Source organism: Ciconia boyciana, chromosome 7 (assembly GCF_034638445.1).
Source record: "Ciconia boyciana chromosome 7, ASM3463844v1, whole genome shotgun sequence".
NCBI lineage: Eukaryota > Metazoa > Chordata > Aves > Ciconiiformes > Ciconiidae > Ciconia > Ciconia boyciana.
Window position 1 is genome coordinate 1,921,130 of NC_132940.1, and position 17,069 is coordinate 1,938,198.

Genomic DNA, 17,069 nt, shown 5'->3' on the forward strand with positions numbered 1-17,069 from the left:
CGCGGTCCTTATTTGTTCCTCTTGGACAATGGGGACTGCTAATGAAAGGCTGAGAGTGGACTGGCGTAGGAGTATCAGCCTGCTGTGCTGAAATATATATATATGTGTGTGTGGGTATGTCTGTCTGTATGCATACATATATATGTATTTTACGTTGACAGTCTTGAAGGGTCTTTGTACAAAACTCTGTTCCGAGGGGAGATGTTACCCCGACGCAGAGACTGATGGAAATTCAGAGGGAGATTCTGATCCGTTGGTCTGGAAAGGCACACGCTAGTCTATCTTCTGCCTTCTGGTTTTCATACTCGATGGCAGCAGCAACATTTGGATTGCAGAGATGAAATAATGAAAGCTGTTTTTGTTGGATTTAATCCCAAGCATTCCAGTTGGTTTTATGGCTTCTGAAATGAAGTTTGTAGTTCTTTTTAGCTGGGCCAAGTTTAACCTTATGTTCCCATTTATCTGTTTTGCTGGTCTTCTAAATAGCGGATCTGAGATGGCAAATTCATGTTTCATGGAAACCTAACTAATGGCTGCTGTGGAAAGGAACTTGATATCAATCTGGATGGTATAGATCACGTGTGCAAAAAAAAAATCTTGATGCATCCACATGAAGGCAGACCAGAGCCACCTCCAAACACTGTATAAATAGCAAGTCGAAACCACAGATACCATCCACGCCCCTTCCCATCATTTTGGATGAGTATGCCGCCACATATTCCCAACAAAAATATAACTGAAAAAGATGACAAATATATGGGACACGCAGCGCTTGAAAGACTTGGGCTTACTTGTAGATATGAAACAGCCTCCCTTCAGAATTATGAAGACCAGATTTGTTTCGGAGCTGAACTTCAAAGCTCATCAAGTATTGATGTGTCCTTGTAGCCCGTTCCCATGCGCGGGCTGCTGCTGTGAGAGCCGGCAAGCCCTGTTGTCATACAGACTGCTCCTGGTGAAAAGCTATGGGCGTTGGCCCCGCGTACGCCTTCCGCATCCTTGCAGGACAGAGCACATACGGTGTCTGCCTATGCAGTGACGCAGCCCTTATGGAATGTGCGTGTGTGTCAGCTTAGATCTGCAGAGGCGTTTCTGACCTCCTGAGCTCGGGGGCATGCCCCCGTGCGCTTCCGGGGAGCTTGCAAGCGTGAGCCGTTTGCGGTGAGAGCGTGGTACTTTGACACCGGCACAAGTGGTTCTGTAGCCATCTTCCAGCGCTTCTCCATGGTGGGTGGTTCTGTAGCCATCTTCCAATGCTTCTCCATGGTGGGTGGTGCTGTAGCCATCTTCTAACGCTTTTCCATCATGGGTGGTTCTGTAGCCATCTTCCAGCACTTCTCCATGGTGGGTGGTTCTGCAGCCATCTTCCAACGCTTCTCCATCATGGGTGGTTCTGTAGCCATCTTCCAGCGCTTCTCCATGGTGGGTGGTTCTGTAGCCATCTTCCAACGCTTCTCCATGCTGGGTGGTTCTGTAGCCATCTTCCAACGCTTCTCCATGGTGGGTGGTTCTGTAGCCATCTTCCAACGCTTCTCCATGGTGAGTGGTTTTGTAGCCATCTTCCAACACTTCTCCACGGCGGGTGGTTCTGTAGCCATCTTCCAACGCTTCTCCATGGTGGGTGGTGCTGTAGCCATCTTCTAACGCTTTTCCACAGCAGGTGGTTCTGTAGCCATCTTCCAACGCTTCTCCATGGTGGGTGGTTCTGTAGCCATCTTCCAGCACTTCTCCATGGTGGGTGGTTCTGTAGCCATCTTCCAGCGCTTCTCCATGGTGGGTGGTTCTGTAGCCATCTTCCAACGCTTCTCCATGGTGGGTGGTTCTGTAGCCATCTTCCAATGCTTCTCCACGGCAGGTGGTTCTGTAGCCATATTCTAACGCTTTTCCACGGCAGGTGGTTCTGTAGCCATCTTCCAACGCTTCTCCATGGTGGGTGGTTCTGTAGCCATCTTCCAGCACTTCTCCATGGCGAATGGTTCTGTAGCCATCTTCCAGCGCTTCTTCACGGTGGATGGTTCTGTAGCCATCTTCCAGCGCTTCTTCACGGTGGATGGTTCTGTAGCCATCTTCCAGCGCTTCTTCATGGTGGATGGTTCTGTAGCCATCTTCCAACGCTTCTCCATGGTGGGTGGTTCTGTAGCCATCTTCCAATGCTTCTCCATGGCAGGTGGTTCTGTAGCCATCTTCCAACGCTTTTCCAACAGCTGCAGCTCTCAGTTTTTGGTGAGCCATGAAAAGAGGCTAGGTTGTAGCACGTACATGCTTGTTTCGGATCGTGTTCCTCTTTCAGAGCCTTCCCTGGGATCTGTGCCTGGTAAATAGGAGGATTTTACATCTGGCAGAGCTGGTACAGGCTTGCCTGGGGTTTTTAAGGCATGTTTACGTGTTGCTGCTTGGCAGGCTTCAACTGTAACTCTCGATTTCATGACGTTGCTCAGTTATGGCACCTAAATAAGTCTGTTCCAGCCCCATTTCTTTCGTGCAGCTATGACTCTTGGCAGCATCCTAGCACAAGTATATTTAAAAGCAGTTACACCCCATACTCCTACTGTGAAACATGTCCAGGAGAAGATGAGCTGACTGTTTCCACACAGATTTGATGTGGTGACCTTACCTGGGCGTATAAACTCTCTGTGTGTTTACTGACGTGCACGTTGGTGCATCTGTAAAGGCAGAAACAAGCCAGTGCTGCTGTGGGGTGTGCATGGGGAGGGGAGGGCTTCGAAACCCTTATGTAGAATGACTTCAGTTAAACAACACATGTTTAACTGAACCTCATACAATTGGCCCCTATATGTAGAAAACATCAACTCCATCCTCATTTCTGAGGTTATGGGCCATTCCCTTTTCCGGCAAGGCCAGCATAGTTAAACTTCAATCTTTTATTTTCTTTTTAAAAGAGCTTTGTGTAATGTTTTCTTATTCCTCTGGGAACCCTGGCTTATCTTTTAAGAGCAGTGGATCCTAGGTACGGGCAATTGTGAAGTGATTTGGACTTTTGGTGATGCATGTTGACTTTCCCCTTCTTGTTTCTTTAATTTAAAATCTCTCTGGTAGAAAACATCTTTGTTAAGGGGTGTGTTCTGGATCTTTTTATTCAAGATGTTGGGCTTCAACGTTTATGAATGGCGAACCTACAGCCAGAAGAAACCGAAGGTTACAGTGATAGGTGATTTCTGTCATGTTTAAACAAACAAAATGTACCATTACTTGCATGGTTTCTCCTTTATACGGTTCTTCTGACTATGTATACAGTTGTATACTTCATCTTTTTTGTGGTTTTCTGTAACAATGCTATTTCAGTGTCAATTTAAAGCAAATCCTGTGATGCAGTACAGTCGCTTCCCAAAGCGGAAGGACCTGTTGCACACCTTTGCGTTACCTGCAGAAAGTCTACGTTGACGCCTGTCTCGTTGTCCCTCTGCCAGCCCGTGGTGAAGAGGCTGCTGGGTGGCTTTCTGGCTTACTGTCGGTCTCTGCAGCTGTCCAGGTTCCCGTTTTATATGAATTATTGTTACCGATGTTATACGAACAAATAATGCTCTTCGCCCACAACCGTAACGTAAGCTGTAAGTCACGATATGTTAGAAAGATATCAGCCCTTTATGACCAGTAAAAGTTTTTTCTTCTCTACTGGAGAGGAGATAAATGTTTTGAAAAAGGTAATTTGATCTGTATTGTTTGGAATGCAAAAATTTCCATTCCCCTCTGTAGCTGCGTGCCTCTCGGAGGCCCTTTCAGTGTCTAGAGGCTCTCCCACCCTTCTGATGTTCTGTACCGTTCCTCTCTAACAAGCCTGATGTTTCCTTACTCTTGCAGAAGAAAACGCAGAAATTACCCTGGATGTGTCATTAGCGTATCGCGATGACGTGTTTGACGACTGGGAAGAAATAGCACATGCAATAGAGATCAGGAAGCTGAAATGCACCTTTGGCTCACCAAAAGTAAGGTGTTTTGATGATGCTGGAGGTGGGGAGGTGTGGGAGTGTGGTGGGAGTTGTCCTCTTCCTTTCCTTCCTGGTGCTTCCTAGAAGCTCTGAGTTGTTCGATCATAACTTTCAAATGTGTCAGCTTTCTCTTGGCTCAAAATCTTTGAAAAGCCGATGAGCTCCACATGCGAGTGGTTCTGTTTGGTGATACAAGAGAAGGGGATGAAGTCAAAGGTAGACTTAAAACTGTAAGGAAGAAAAGGTGTGAGGTCAACACACAGATCCAGGTGCAAGCAGAATGGTCCTCTGCAGCTGTGATCAGGCTGGAACTTGAATGCTTTGAGATCTGTATACCCCAAACCATCCTGGAGAACTTGGACCTTTCCATCTTGTGCTTCTGTGATGGACGAAACCTTGTTCTTCAGGAGTGGCGAGGAAAAAGCCCACCAGGGACACTGCAGCTCTCAAAGAACCTGGAGAGGTGGGGCGAGAGTTTCTTGAAATAACTTCTTAATGCCTCAAGCTACAAAGCTTAGGAGCAGAGAGCACAGCCAGCAGTTGGGAATAGAGCATCTTGTTTAAATAAAGATGTTTCTTTTTGTGCTGCAGACTGTAATTCCTGTGCTTAAATTAAGCTGGTGTCATGTTTTTCAGCTCTGTGTCTTGTTCTCCCATTTCACAGTCCCTTTCAGCAACCCACTTAGGTCTCCGGTAACAGCTATACTCTTCCATGCAGCCACATAGATGCAGTAAATACATACGAGGTGCAGAGGAGAGTAGTGCTAGTAAAACAGGACTTAAGAAACTCCACATCAGGACACATGTGAGAGGGTTGCGTATTTTGTTTTGGCTCAAGTTGTGCTTGCTGGGGGAGGAACCTTGGATCCCAAAGTAGCCTTTCATCTTGAAAGGCTCCCTTGACTTTAAATAAGTTTAAGAGCCTGAGACGTGAACCTGCTTGAGGTCAAACGCTATTGACTCGATGACCCCAAACAATCCAAAACTTGAGCAAAAACGTCCCCGAACTGCTGATGTTCTCCAGACTTGCACAGACTCTCCCCGGGGTGAGGTTGGAATTAGCAGACAGGCTCTTGGTGCTAGCAGCGGTCCCAGCTATGTTCAGCGTTAGGGCTTTTGCAGACGCTCACCGTGGAGGGTGTGCTGGTCCGAGGCTGACCGCTGTCTTGCTGCTCTGTGCCCTTTCGCTAGACCCCGGATTCTGAAGGCCGTCACTACGACTGTGACTTCCTTCCCTTCATGGAGATCGGCAGCGTGGCTCACAAGTACTACCTCATCAACATCCGTCTCCCTGTGAACGAGAGGAAGGGCATTAACGTGGGCATTGGGGAAATCAAGGATATCCGCCTCGTGGTAAGTGTCCGTCTTGCTTCTGTCCGCGCTCACCGCCTCCCGGGAGAGCGGCCGTGCCCTGCGATGCTGCATTCAGCAAGGGCGTCTCCCCTGGGGCCACTGCAGCTCCTTTCTCCATCTCCACTTTGATCCACAGCAGACGTCCTACTCTTCATCACGGGTAGCTCCTGCCTGCAAACGTGCCTTTCTTCCTTCCTGAGGGATGCCCTCTTTGACTGCTCTCTTCCGCGGAGCCCTCCCCAGCCCTTGAGCAGTGCCACCCTCCTGCACTGCCTGGTGACCACCTCCAGAGCTGGGCTCTTCCCCCGGCTCCGAAAGCTCCCCTCTGTCCTCTCCTCCCCGCCGCAGTCTGGCTCGGGCGCAGAGTCCTCCGCCTGATGAAGCCCTGCCTCTCGCAGATGGGAGCTAAGGAGGAACGGAACAGCAGGGTTCAGGGGGGACCTGGTCCGTCTTGGAGTTGGCTGTCGCCACGCAGATGTTTGGGATGGCTGGCGGCTCTCCCTGCTCCTGCCCTCCCTTGAGGCTTGGTGGCCATGGGTGCTTTTCCCAGCTGGAAAACCTCCCACCGCCGTCCCCCTCAGCAGAAGCAGCGAGCCAGCCGGCTGTGGTGGCTGCAGACGGCGGTGGGAGGGCATGTGTCTGGAGAAATGCATTAATTTGGCGGATGCATTTCCCACCAGTGGTGACTTTGCTTCATGAGTATCTTGTTACTTGTCTGAGAGCAATTCTGCCAGTTTTTTCCAAGCTGTGTCAGAGTGCCCCTCTCTCCACTGCTCTCTACCTCGCAGTGGAAGCTGCGTGTGCTGGCATTTGTGTTCAGGACTTCTGAAGCCTCCTCAGATGGCCTGGGTGCTAAGTAGGCACCTGCTCCCTTTCCTGCGTTGGGCAGACCGCGTCTTTCAAAGAGTAGTTGCGTCTACGTGTGCTTATGTGTACTGCCATGTACGTGCCTCTCCTGTCAGCTCCTGTAAGGAGAAGCACGGAGTAATGTTGCTAATGTTGCGTTCCACCTTGGCTTTCCTTAGGGCATCCATCAAAACGGAGGCTTTACAAAAGTGTGGTTTGCCATGAAGACCTTCCTCACCCCCAGCATTTTAATTATCATGGTCTGGTACTGGAGACGGATCACGCTGATGACACGTGCTCCTGTCCTGCTGGAGAAGTGAGTAGGGGCTCGTGTGCTGGGTGAGGTGACCCTCGAGCAAGAGGACCCTGACCACGGTGGTCGCTGCTCCTAGGCAGAGCCCACGTTTGGGGAGACAGGGATGGTCTTTTCTCTGTCCCCTCCCTCCACCCAGGCCACGCTAGGAGCAGGAGACATCCATAGCTTCTCTTTTCTTTTGCATTTAAGCCGTAGAGAACGAGTAGCTGCATTTGCCCGTGGCTGCTCGGAGAGGCCTCGCCCCAGAGGGTTTGCTGGCAGGAGGTGACATCCCGCTGCCCAGACAGTGCCAGATTTTCTTCTGTTGCTCTTCATGCGCAGCTTTGGCTTCTGGGGCTCTGTGTCCTTGCCTTGCAAGCTGGAAAGAGATGGTGTTTCTGCCTCTCCAGGGTCATCTTTGCTCTGGGAATTTCCATGACGTTCATTAACATCCCCGTGGAGTGGTTTTCCATCGGATTTGACTGGACTTGGATGTTGCTCTTTGGAGACATTCGACAAGGCATTTTCTATGCCATGCTCCTGTCGTTTTGGATCATCTTCTGTGGAGAGCACATGATGGTGGGTATGACACAGAAGGGAAGGTGGTTGCCAGCCCCACTTGCAGAGATACCTGGCAACTCCCTTGTACTTCTTGAGTGTTGGAAACAATGCTGTGGGGATTCACGCCAGGTGAGAGGACTTCAGGCTAACTTGCTTTTCCTTTTTCTCCTCCTCCTCCTCCTCCTCCCCACCTCTTGACCCTCTGCTTAGGACCAGAATGAGCGGAATCGTCTCTCGGGGTACTGGAAGCAGGTTGGACCCATAGCTGTTGGCTCCTTCTGCCTCTTCATCTTTGACATGTGCGAGAGGTAGGTGCAGCGCCGCTTTCCAGCCCGTGCCTGCTGCTCCCCGGGGCGAGCCTTCCCCGAGCAGCGAGCAGAGGCTGCCGGCCACCTCCGGCCGCAGGGACCAGCAGTTTAACCCCCGTGGCTGGCTGCACAGCCCTATCTCATGAAGCGAGGAGGGGCTCCGGTGAGCGCACTGAAGCACACTGGCGTTTCCCAGCAGCATATCTTGGCCCACAGGGCTGTAGAGAAACGCTTCCCACCTTGTCTCCTCCTCGCCCGCGCAGGAAAGCAGCGTGGCTGGCTCTTTCCAGGCTGCAGAGCAGACGTGGGGCTCTCTGAGCCCATCGGCCTCTGTGGCAGCTCGGTGTTTTCTCTCCTCTTTGCAGGGGAGTGCAGCTGAAGAACCCCTTCTACAGCATCTGGACCACTGAAGTTGGCACGGAGCTGGCTGTATCCTTCCACCCGGCTCGGGGCAGGCTCGGGCTGTGTCGGTAGGAGAGGGGCTGTTCCCCTCCCGCCAGATACCTGCAGGATGTGGGGAAACCCTCCTCCTTTTGGCAGGCTGGGGCTGTGAAGTGGGGCTTGGGCTCTGCAGGACATGCCGGTGTCGTTTGGAAGAAGCAGTCCTGGCAGGTTTGGTGCTGGGTGCCACCAGGGACTGGTGCTGTGTTTGGGGAAGTCACTGGAGAACTGAACTTCTCCTCAAGATGTCTGAGATTTGGGGGGAAGCATGGGGGATTTAGGTCTTGGGTGTCATCACGATAACCCCAGAGCCGGTGCTGCTCCAGCAGCGCCCGCTCTGCTCCCCCCAGCCCCAGCTGCGATGGCATCTGCTCGGGGACCCTCCGTTTGCGGCCATTACTCAGGCACACGCTGCTGAGGCATTTCCATGAATTGCTCTTTCAAGTCCCGCCGGAAGGGCTTGCTTTCCCTGCCATTAATTTTGATTACTGGGCTGAGATAAGCTGATGCGATTAGTCCCCCTTCCGCGACATCCAGCCCTCTTGCAGGAGCCTCTCCGAAGATCGCGCTGGTTGGCAACGGCTTCCCAGATCTCCTCTGCGGATTTTGAAGGGGCAGGCGTTGGGGTGTGTTGTCCCTCCTCGCTGGGGGACATCGGAACCCGTGCTCCCCACCGAGCCGGGGGCTCAGCCAGCAATGCCTTGCTCGCGGGCAGGCTGCTGTCCCGAGTGATTGCTGCCCGCTAGGAGTTTAATTACCATCTTTGGGATGATATTAAAATAAGTGAATCAACCTGAATAATGTTTTCTGTTATTTGTTTAGCTCATACCATTTTCTCTTAACTTGTGCCGCCCAGATGGCCTTTATTATCGTCGCGGGAATCTGCTTGTGTCTCTATTTTCTCTTCCTGTGTTTTATTGTCTTCCAAGTGTTCAGAAACATCAGCGGAAAGCAGTCAAGCCTCCCAGCCATGAGCAAGGCTCGCCGCCTTCATTACGAGGTAAAGTCCCTCCTTGTTGCACAGATTCTTTATTTTTAAAACGCATTTTTGACCTTAAAGTCTATACTGAGACCTTCTCTATCCATATAGTCCTGAACTGGAGGATCTCATCTCTATTGGCTTTCTTGCGTTGCTCAAATTCCCGAAATGCCTTTTGGTTTGACTGTTGTCCAGTTTCTTCTTTACTTGGGTCCTTAGTCCCGGTGAAGTGTTTTTAACCGTCAGGAGGGTATGTAAGCTAGCTCTCCTTTCCTATGAGTAGTTGCCGTCTCCCAGCTTCCTGAACAGTGTTGGGGGATAGAAGAAAATTGGCCAAACGACCATTTCAGTTACTACGGAGTGTGAGCCCATCAGCTGCCTGTACCGCCGTTTCTCCTGTGCTATTAATGATTGTGTTTAATGGCAAGCGGTGCTAAGACCACCCTGTTTTTCCACGGCGTGAATTCAGATTTTTGGGGTTGTCTTTTCCTAACCAAGTTGCAGGAGGGAAACTGTCCCGCTAGGATCAAAACGCGACGTGTTCAGCTCGTTATCCCCGTTTTTAGCCCATGATTTTCTCTGTTCCTGTCCTCGCTGTCTTTTATCTGCTGCAAAACACGAGGAGCTCACTTTAAGTGCTTAAGCTGAGGGTGCCTGTTGTTTCCATGGGTGTGTAAATATCGATCACCAAAGTTGTTCTGTTAAACGATGGTCACTTCTGGTTTAAACAGGCCAGTTATCACCCATCAGGAATGCACATGAAAAATAGAAAATCGCACTTGGGAGACTTTGGACAAGATATTGAGCATTTTTTCCGTCTTTCCCTTTAGCAAGAGGCACAGGACTTCAGCTCGTGTCGTAGAGCTGCTGCAGCCGTGCTCTACGTACAAACATCTAGCAAGCATGAATCTGGTCTGGAAGAGTTAAATTAATAGTCATTTGTTGTCGCAGTGTGGCGTAGTAATTGCACACACACTGACATTCCACCGAAATTCCAGAAACGGGTTAAAAAAACCAACACGCACACAAAAAACAAACCCAAAAGAATTTGTAAGTAAAAATGTGAAACTAGTGAAAGCAAGTATGGTATGCAGTCAGACCAAGTGGTCTTGAGCCGTAGTTTGAGCCCAACCAAGTGATCTTGAGCCGTAGTTTGTCTTATAATCTACATTCTTCTGTAATAGCCAGCGTAGTTTTGACAAGCGCTGAGAATCGCTGCAGTTTCCAGCCAGCCAGACCGTGGAGGTGAGGATTAGTCTGGTACCAGCACCCGCGCCGTAGGAACACCGCCTCGTCTTGCTAAGCCGTGCAAGCTCTCCGCAGATGTTTGTTTAAGAAAAGCTATGAGCTATCAGGCTGGCTGGTGGATGAAGCCCATGGCTTCCACTGACGTGCCTCCTCTTCCACGTTAACTCTTGGTAAATCAGTCACAAAAGCAAATGTAATGGAAAGCAAGAGCTGTCCAGACACGCACACCCCGCTGGGAGCATCCGGGAGGAATGCAGACGTGTGGGGAGCGGAGAATATGGGCTGTCGTGAACACGGCGCAGAGGAGTGGGTGGAGGTTGTTTTGCTTTGGGGTTTCGTGGGTTGGACCCTTTTTTTTCTTTGCCCTTTTTTTTTTTTTATACTTGTGTCTTGTATATGCTAAAAACAAAAATGGGTTTTGTGGATTCTGTTAATGTGACCAGTGACATTTCTCTCTAAACAGGGGCTGATTTTTAGGTTCAAGTTCCTGATGCTCATTACTCTGGCTTGCGCAGCGATGACGGTCATCTTCTTCATCGTGAGCCAGGTGAGTGACGAAACTCAGCTCCGTCTGAGAACATCGCCCTCCGATTCCCTAGCCACTAACGATGTCGGCTCACTTGCTGTTCAGACGAGTCATGCCTGTTATAAGCAGATTTGATAAGAAGTTGCTTTTTAAGAAGTTGTTTTCCTTTATTTGAAGCACTGCCATAAAATTGCTTAGGCTGAAGCCTTCACAAAGGCCTTTGGCTCCCGGTAAGGCCTGGGGCTGTGCTGTTTGAAGTATCAGCCACCATGGTTTAGTCATTTCTGAGAACTCAGCAAGAGGAAAAATCTTCTGTTCACATTGAAAAAATCCGGTGGCTTTGTATGCTGTCGTGGTTTAGCCCCAGCCGGCAACTAAGCCCCACGCAGCCGCTCGCTCACTCCCCCCTGGTGGGATGGGGGAGAGAATCAGAAGAGTAAAAGTGAGAAAACTCGAGGGGTGAGATAAGGACAGTTTAATAGGGAAAGCAAAACCCGCGCACACAAGCAAAGCAAAGCAAGGGATTCATTCACTCCTTCCCATGGGCAGGCAGGGGTTCAGCCATCTCCAGGACAGCAGGGCTCCATCACACCTAACGGTGACTTGGGAAGACAAACGCCATCACCCCGAACGTCCCCCTTCCTTCTTCCCCAGCTTTATATACTGAGCATGACGCCGTATGGTCTGGAATAGCCCTTTGGGCAGTTTGGATCAACTGTCCCAGCTGTGCCCCCTCCCAGCTTCTTGTGCCCCTGGCAGAGCAGGGGAAGCTGAAAAGTCCAGCAGCAACAACTAAACCATCTCTGTATTATCAACACTGTTTTCAGCACAAATCCAAAACATAGCCCCACACCAGCCACTATAAAGAAAATTAACTCTATCTCAGCTGAAACCAGGACATATGCCCACAGAGAAATAACAGAATTCAATCTTCTCTGGGTTGACTTTGCAGCCCTGCTGTTTCCAACAGTATCTGTACCTATTTATTCTGATCTCTGATGCAGTCTCTGGACAAATGAGCTTATACCACTACTTGAATGTACTTTGATGGTTTACTCCAAGTGGCTTTTAAGATTGCATCCATTTCAAAGATGTCTTTCCTGGTTATTCCTAAGCATCGGCAGCTTTGTAGCTTCAGGAGAGCCGTGGGTACAGACTGGCAAGTCCAGTATTGCAGAATTAGGGGTGCAGGAGCAGTTTCTCCCTCACCGCACCGCTTACGCTTTGGGGTACGTGGTGGGTCCCAATGCAAAATAAAGCAGCAGATGATTTTGCTCTTAAAAATCTGTTAGTCTGAAGCAATGGTTTGAGAAATTTTACTTGGCGATTGGATTCATCATTGAGTGCTGACGACCGTAACCGTCACTGCGTACGGGCACAACGCAAACAATCTTGGCCAGCTTCTCTTCTCAAGGTAGTTCAGCTTTTGTCTTTCCCCCTTATGTCTTTTTCTTTAACAGAAAGCCAACATTTCAGTGTGAACAGTCTGCGGTCTTCAAGTAATATTAATATTGATGATTCGAGTAATATTAATATTGATGATATTTTCATAAATCTTGACAAATCTCGGCGTGTCTAAGGCTGATGCTGGCAGCCCAGGCCCCTCTCGTAAGACAGAAGCAGCGAGCAGGCATTCAGCACATTAGCTCTTCGCATTATTCATGCTGGTTTTCCTTCTATAAAAGGTCTATTTATAGAAGCCTAATGTTTTCAGATGTAACTAGTTGTCTCCTAGGTACTGCCCTTTATGTGGCAGTCTTTGCTGAACACATCAGTTACGGCAGGGATATATCGCAGAATATGAGAGATTTTGTCACATTTAAGAATGACAAAGCAAAGTTAAAGAAATCCTGATGCAATCGTTTTGTAAGGACCATTTTTTTCCTGCAGATTAAGGCTAAAGAGGAGAATCCTACCCTGACTTCTGCGTCACTGTATCTGTTATACTCCATTTACTCGATCCTGTTGAACTGACGCTGTTCTTGTTGATTTACTCTAAGTTAGTGCTTTAGGGGGTCGCTTCTGTATTTTTACAGAATTTGGTCTTACTGACCGACCCGCGCGGGTCTGCTTTCTCCCGGGCAGGTGACCGAAGGCCACTGGAAGTGGGGGGACCTAACGATACAAGTGAACAGCGCTTTCTTCACCGGCATCTACGGGATGTGGAACCTCTACGTCTTCGCCCTGATGTTCCTGTACGCGCCGTCGCACAAGAATTATGGTGAAGACCAGTCGAACGGTAAATGCCTCTAAATAATCTGAAGGCTGTCATGGGAAGAAAGCGATATAAAGTGGGTGATAGCTTTTGTGCATTTGTTTTGTTGGCCGAAGTATGCGTTCAGCACATTGAAATGTTATGCAAATGATGGTTTGGTTTTCCTAGCAGACATTTTAATTAGTGACTGGGCTAGACAGGTTTGAGTATTTAGCCAAGGCTGTCTAAAACCTTCTAGATGGTTTTTGTACTTTTTAGCATTGCCCAGTTGTAATTGTGTAGCTCAAACAGAGGGACGAGGAAAGGAGAAAATAGAAATCTGGGCAAGTGGAGAATAGCAAAGCTCTTGGTTTCCTCTATCAGTAGTCTTCAGTAGCACAGAAATCGTCCTTTACCGATATGCTTGTATTTAAATAACTGTAAATAAAAGCATTTCTGTAAATGTTGCATAGCTCAGGTAGCTCCTGAGAGCCTGGAGGGAATAAAACAAATCTTTTGCTTTCTAATTGTCAAATATTTTATTGTGAGACCAGGCTAACAAAATCACTTTGTTTCTCAGGTGACCTGGGAGTAAACAGTGGGGAAGAGCTTCAGCTCACCACCACCATCACCCACGTGGACGGGCCGACGGAGGTTTATAAGCTGGCTCGCAAGGAGGCTCAGGAGTAACGCTGAGATGGCCTCAGCTGGGACCCAGACCGGGGTGGAGAGCAGAGGACAACACAACGCGCTCCGGGAGGAGACCCCTCTGACCTAACTTGCTTCCCGAGCACCCCGTATCTAGTGTATTTTCACAGAGCAGTGACACCGAGCAGAACATTTGTAAACTCTTTAATATGGTGTAGTTATTTCTGGGGGGAGGGATATGTATAGTGTGTTACACTCGAGCACGTAAAAACCTGCTAGAAAAGCATTAAGGTTGCAAAGTCGCACATTCAGAAGTTAGGAGGGGGCAGAGCTGACGTCGGGCAGTTTTTCTTTGGCTACCGTGTGCTTGTGCATAAAGGTGGTGCAGGGAGCTCCGTCGGTGAGCACGTATTCCCTACTTTGAGTTCTCTTCTTGTGTGCAACTTTAAACAAGGTGTTGGTTGAGGGGGGGAACTAAAGCCTCAGATAATAATGTTTAATTCCACCATCTATAATTGTATTGAACCTTGTTTGAGGTCTTTAGTACAGCCCTGCAGCTCTGCAGCAAACCTCTGTCACTTGAATGAAACACAGCTGAGGAAGGGAGTAGACTGTAATATGTAAGATTTTAGTAGAAGCAGCAGCATGCTTTCTCAGTAGGTTTTACAGCTGTTTGTTAAATATAGGGGAATGTAAAAACTGGATGCCTGAGCTGAGTTGCAGGAGAAAGGAGCTCCTGTCCCCAGTTCCCAGAGGTACCCGTCCCGCGGCCAGCTCCTGCCTGTTCTCAGCCCCTTTGGCTTCCCTTGCTTTTATTGTCCTTCTCCATCTTACTTTTTTGTTACAGCTCCTTCATTTTATGCTGCTTACGTGCCATGGGGAGAAGAGAAAGGCCACGGGAGGGATGGTGCATTCTCGGCTCCCGTGCTTGCGAGTTGGGCAGGGGATGCCGGGCAATCCTGCTCCTCCTTGCACTGCTGGGATGGAGCACGCTTGGCAGAGCTGGATTCTTCCAGGGATTATCGGACTTGAAAAAAATCCGCTTGTCACGCACTAATGTGGATATTTGCTTTTCAGAGCAAAAGCAGACGCTGAGGTTGCTCACCCCCATGCTGTGCTCGTGCTCACGATGAGGTTGCTCACCCCCATGCTGTGCTCATGCTCACGATGAGGTTGCTCACCCCCGTGCTGTGCCCGGGCGGGTCTGGCTGTGAGGCCGTTGGCAGTGCGAGGGGACTGGGAGCTGATTTGGGGTGCAGGCTTAAGCTGGACCGTGGTGGGGACCAGTTAAGAGAAGCGTTAATGGCGTGTGCGGGAAGAAGCATGGCCAGAAGGGTCTGTGCTGCTCAGGGCACACCTTCCAGGGCCTGGAGGATCCAGAGAGCCTTGTTAGCTGGCACTAGTAAATGTCTGTGTTAACTGCTAGTAACATGTAACTCAGCCTCCCAGTTTTGTCCCTAAAAGATAAGAATCTGCTACCTGCTGAAGGGTCAGAGATGGGGGAGAGAGGGGAAGCTTCCAAAGCCACTGGCAGGCACTGACCGCGGGTACCAGTAGAAGCACCGTCCTGGAAAAAGGGACACGCTGTCCTTGGATTCTTAAAACTTCTGAAATTACACATCAATTGTTAGAGTATTAAGGCTGCAAACTGAAAGTACAATTGGGAAATACCACAAGTGAGGTCACCTATGAAACCTTAATCCATCTCTAGCCAATGCAGGCATTATGACATGCCATTGAAGCCCGTTGCAAGCTGGCTTTACTGTCACATTCGGGTTTGTATGTAAGTTTGGGGCTCTGGGCAGGAGTTGAGGCATACAGCTGGGGCTCTGGTTTGCACCAGGAGGTGCTGGTTCATCATGATTCCCACCCCAGCAAACAGCTCGTACTCAGTGGTGCCTGTCCCTGGCTGCCCCGTGCACCCCTCACACCCGCCCCGCTGTTTGCACGGGGCTGCAGCTCGGCTCGGCTCCAACCATCCCTTTCACCGTTTCAAGCACGTTAGTAACCACATGCAGCACCGACTTGCCTTGCTTTTTGCTTTCCATTCCCCATGTCTCTTAAGACAAGTCGATACTTCAGCTGGGGTGAGGCGTTCAAATAACTCCTCCTTGTTCTCCCAGTCCACCAGGGAACAGGGCCAGCAGGCTAGCGGCTGCCCCTCGGCCACGTGCCCCGTCTCCTCACCAGCCTTTCCCCAGAGGGGATTTCTCACGGGGGCTGCTGACTGCGCCAAAGGAATCGCACCAGGAGGTGCTGGGCTGTTGCGATCCCAGTAAGAATGGCACTCTGTAAAGTAGCATTTAAAACACCATTTATTCGAGCTCAGCGCTATGAAGAGAGGGTAGAGTAGATAATCTTGCATCCTTTTGGTTGCTGGGAAGCCCAAGTTGTGCACCGTCGAACGGGTCTCCGATCAGGGTGCGGCACGCCGGGCAGTCCCCGTCTACAGAGGGGCTGCTCTGTTTTTGTTCATTGGAGCTACTATAGGATTTTCTTAAAGCGGATTCTGTTCATCGTTCTGTTTGCCCTCACCGGGATCCCCAGCTCCCCCCGCCCCTGGCAGCGTCTCAGCCGGGACACGGTCGGAGCCGAGGAACGCTGGATGCATCGCGCCAGGTGAAGTCCCTCGTGTGCTGCTATGTCTGAGTGCGTGAAGTCACTGTCGCACAGAAAGTGCTGGACACAAATAAGGAGGTCGCTTTGGGTGATTTTGGATACTTGAACACTAATAACTTGTTATAAGTTTGGGGGTTTTTTTGTAAAGTGGGATGGCCGAGCCCCGTACTGATAGGAAATGTGGTTTAAAAGAAAAAAAAAAAAAGAAAAAGGAGGGGGCACACTTACTGTATGTGGAATAAGTGCTGGGACAGCATCTTCCACACGGATGGCAAAATGTAACTTGTAAGCAATTTACATAAGGCAAATAAGTGCCTGTAGGTCCAAGCACTGTTCCTACTTGCAGTAGTTGTTCAGTTACAAAGTGAATTAAATTAACGCACACCATCGTAACTCCAGCATGTTCCTGGCTGAGTGCTCGACTTTGCAACTTTAACGTCCTTTTTACGTTGGGTTCTTACGTGATATTTATGTTGTTCCGATAGATGTGTCCATGGTTTCTTTTACAGCTTAGTATAGCATTGCATTTTGTAAAGGCTCCTTACAAATGGGGAATTGCAGCTTTAAAACCAAATTTTGTGTCAAACACTAACAATTTGTTTACGGGGTGCGTGTACGTGTGCGTGTGTGTGTGTTTTTTTTTATTTCTTAATTCCTAAGCCCTACTCATATGTCTCAGAAATAGTCCCTGGGTCTTATTAAAATATATCCTTTTTTGTTTAGGTTGAGTTCAGTTTTTACAGAATGCTCTAAGCAACCTGGAAAACATGTAGTTTTGTTAATTTAAATAAAATATACAATATTGTGGATTTGTCGTCGGCCTGGTTCACTGACTGAGAAATCATAGCTCTTCTGCTGTGATCTTGTTTGCTTTTATTTGGTCTTTTACTTCAGGCAGTTGCAAGTCACACGACTTGTTGCTGGGGAAAACGGTTGACTCGCTTGGACAATTTTCTCCCGCATCTCTCTCCAAATGCTTTGCGGTGCGGCAACATGGTACTTCGATGCTAATGGCTTTTTGACCTTTAAAACCTTTGCTTTAGGACTAATTGTTAGCAGAGCCATTTCTGCCTTGTCTTCAGCATCGGTGGCAGCTCCTGCCGC

General features: G+C 49.2%; 1 protein-coding gene across 1 annotated transcript in view; it reads left to right on the plus strand.

Annotated features, from left to right (window-relative positions):
* WLS (Wnt ligand secretion mediator) overlaps nt 1-16,772 on the plus strand; it is a 42,794-nt gene extending 26,022 nt beyond the window's left edge. The window contains exons 3-12 of the mRNA XM_072867774.1: nt 3,820-3,944; nt 5,139-5,300; nt 6,326-6,462; nt 6,852-7,020; nt 7,213-7,310; nt 7,676-7,739; nt 8,608-8,751; nt 10,442-10,525; nt 12,590-12,743; nt 13,279-16,772. Coding sequence (XP_072723875.1) covers nt 3,820-3,944; nt 5,139-5,300; nt 6,326-6,462; nt 6,852-7,020; nt 7,213-7,310; nt 7,676-7,739; nt 8,608-8,751; nt 10,442-10,525; nt 12,590-12,743; nt 13,279-13,388 — 1,247 coding nt within the window. The 3' untranslated portion in view covers nt 13,389-16,772. The remainder of the gene's footprint in view (nt 1-3,819; nt 3,945-5,138; nt 5,301-6,325; nt 6,463-6,851; nt 7,021-7,212; nt 7,311-7,675; nt 7,740-8,607; nt 8,752-10,441; nt 10,526-12,589; nt 12,744-13,278) is intronic.
* The last annotated feature ends 297 nt before the right edge of the window (nt 16,773-17,069 follow it).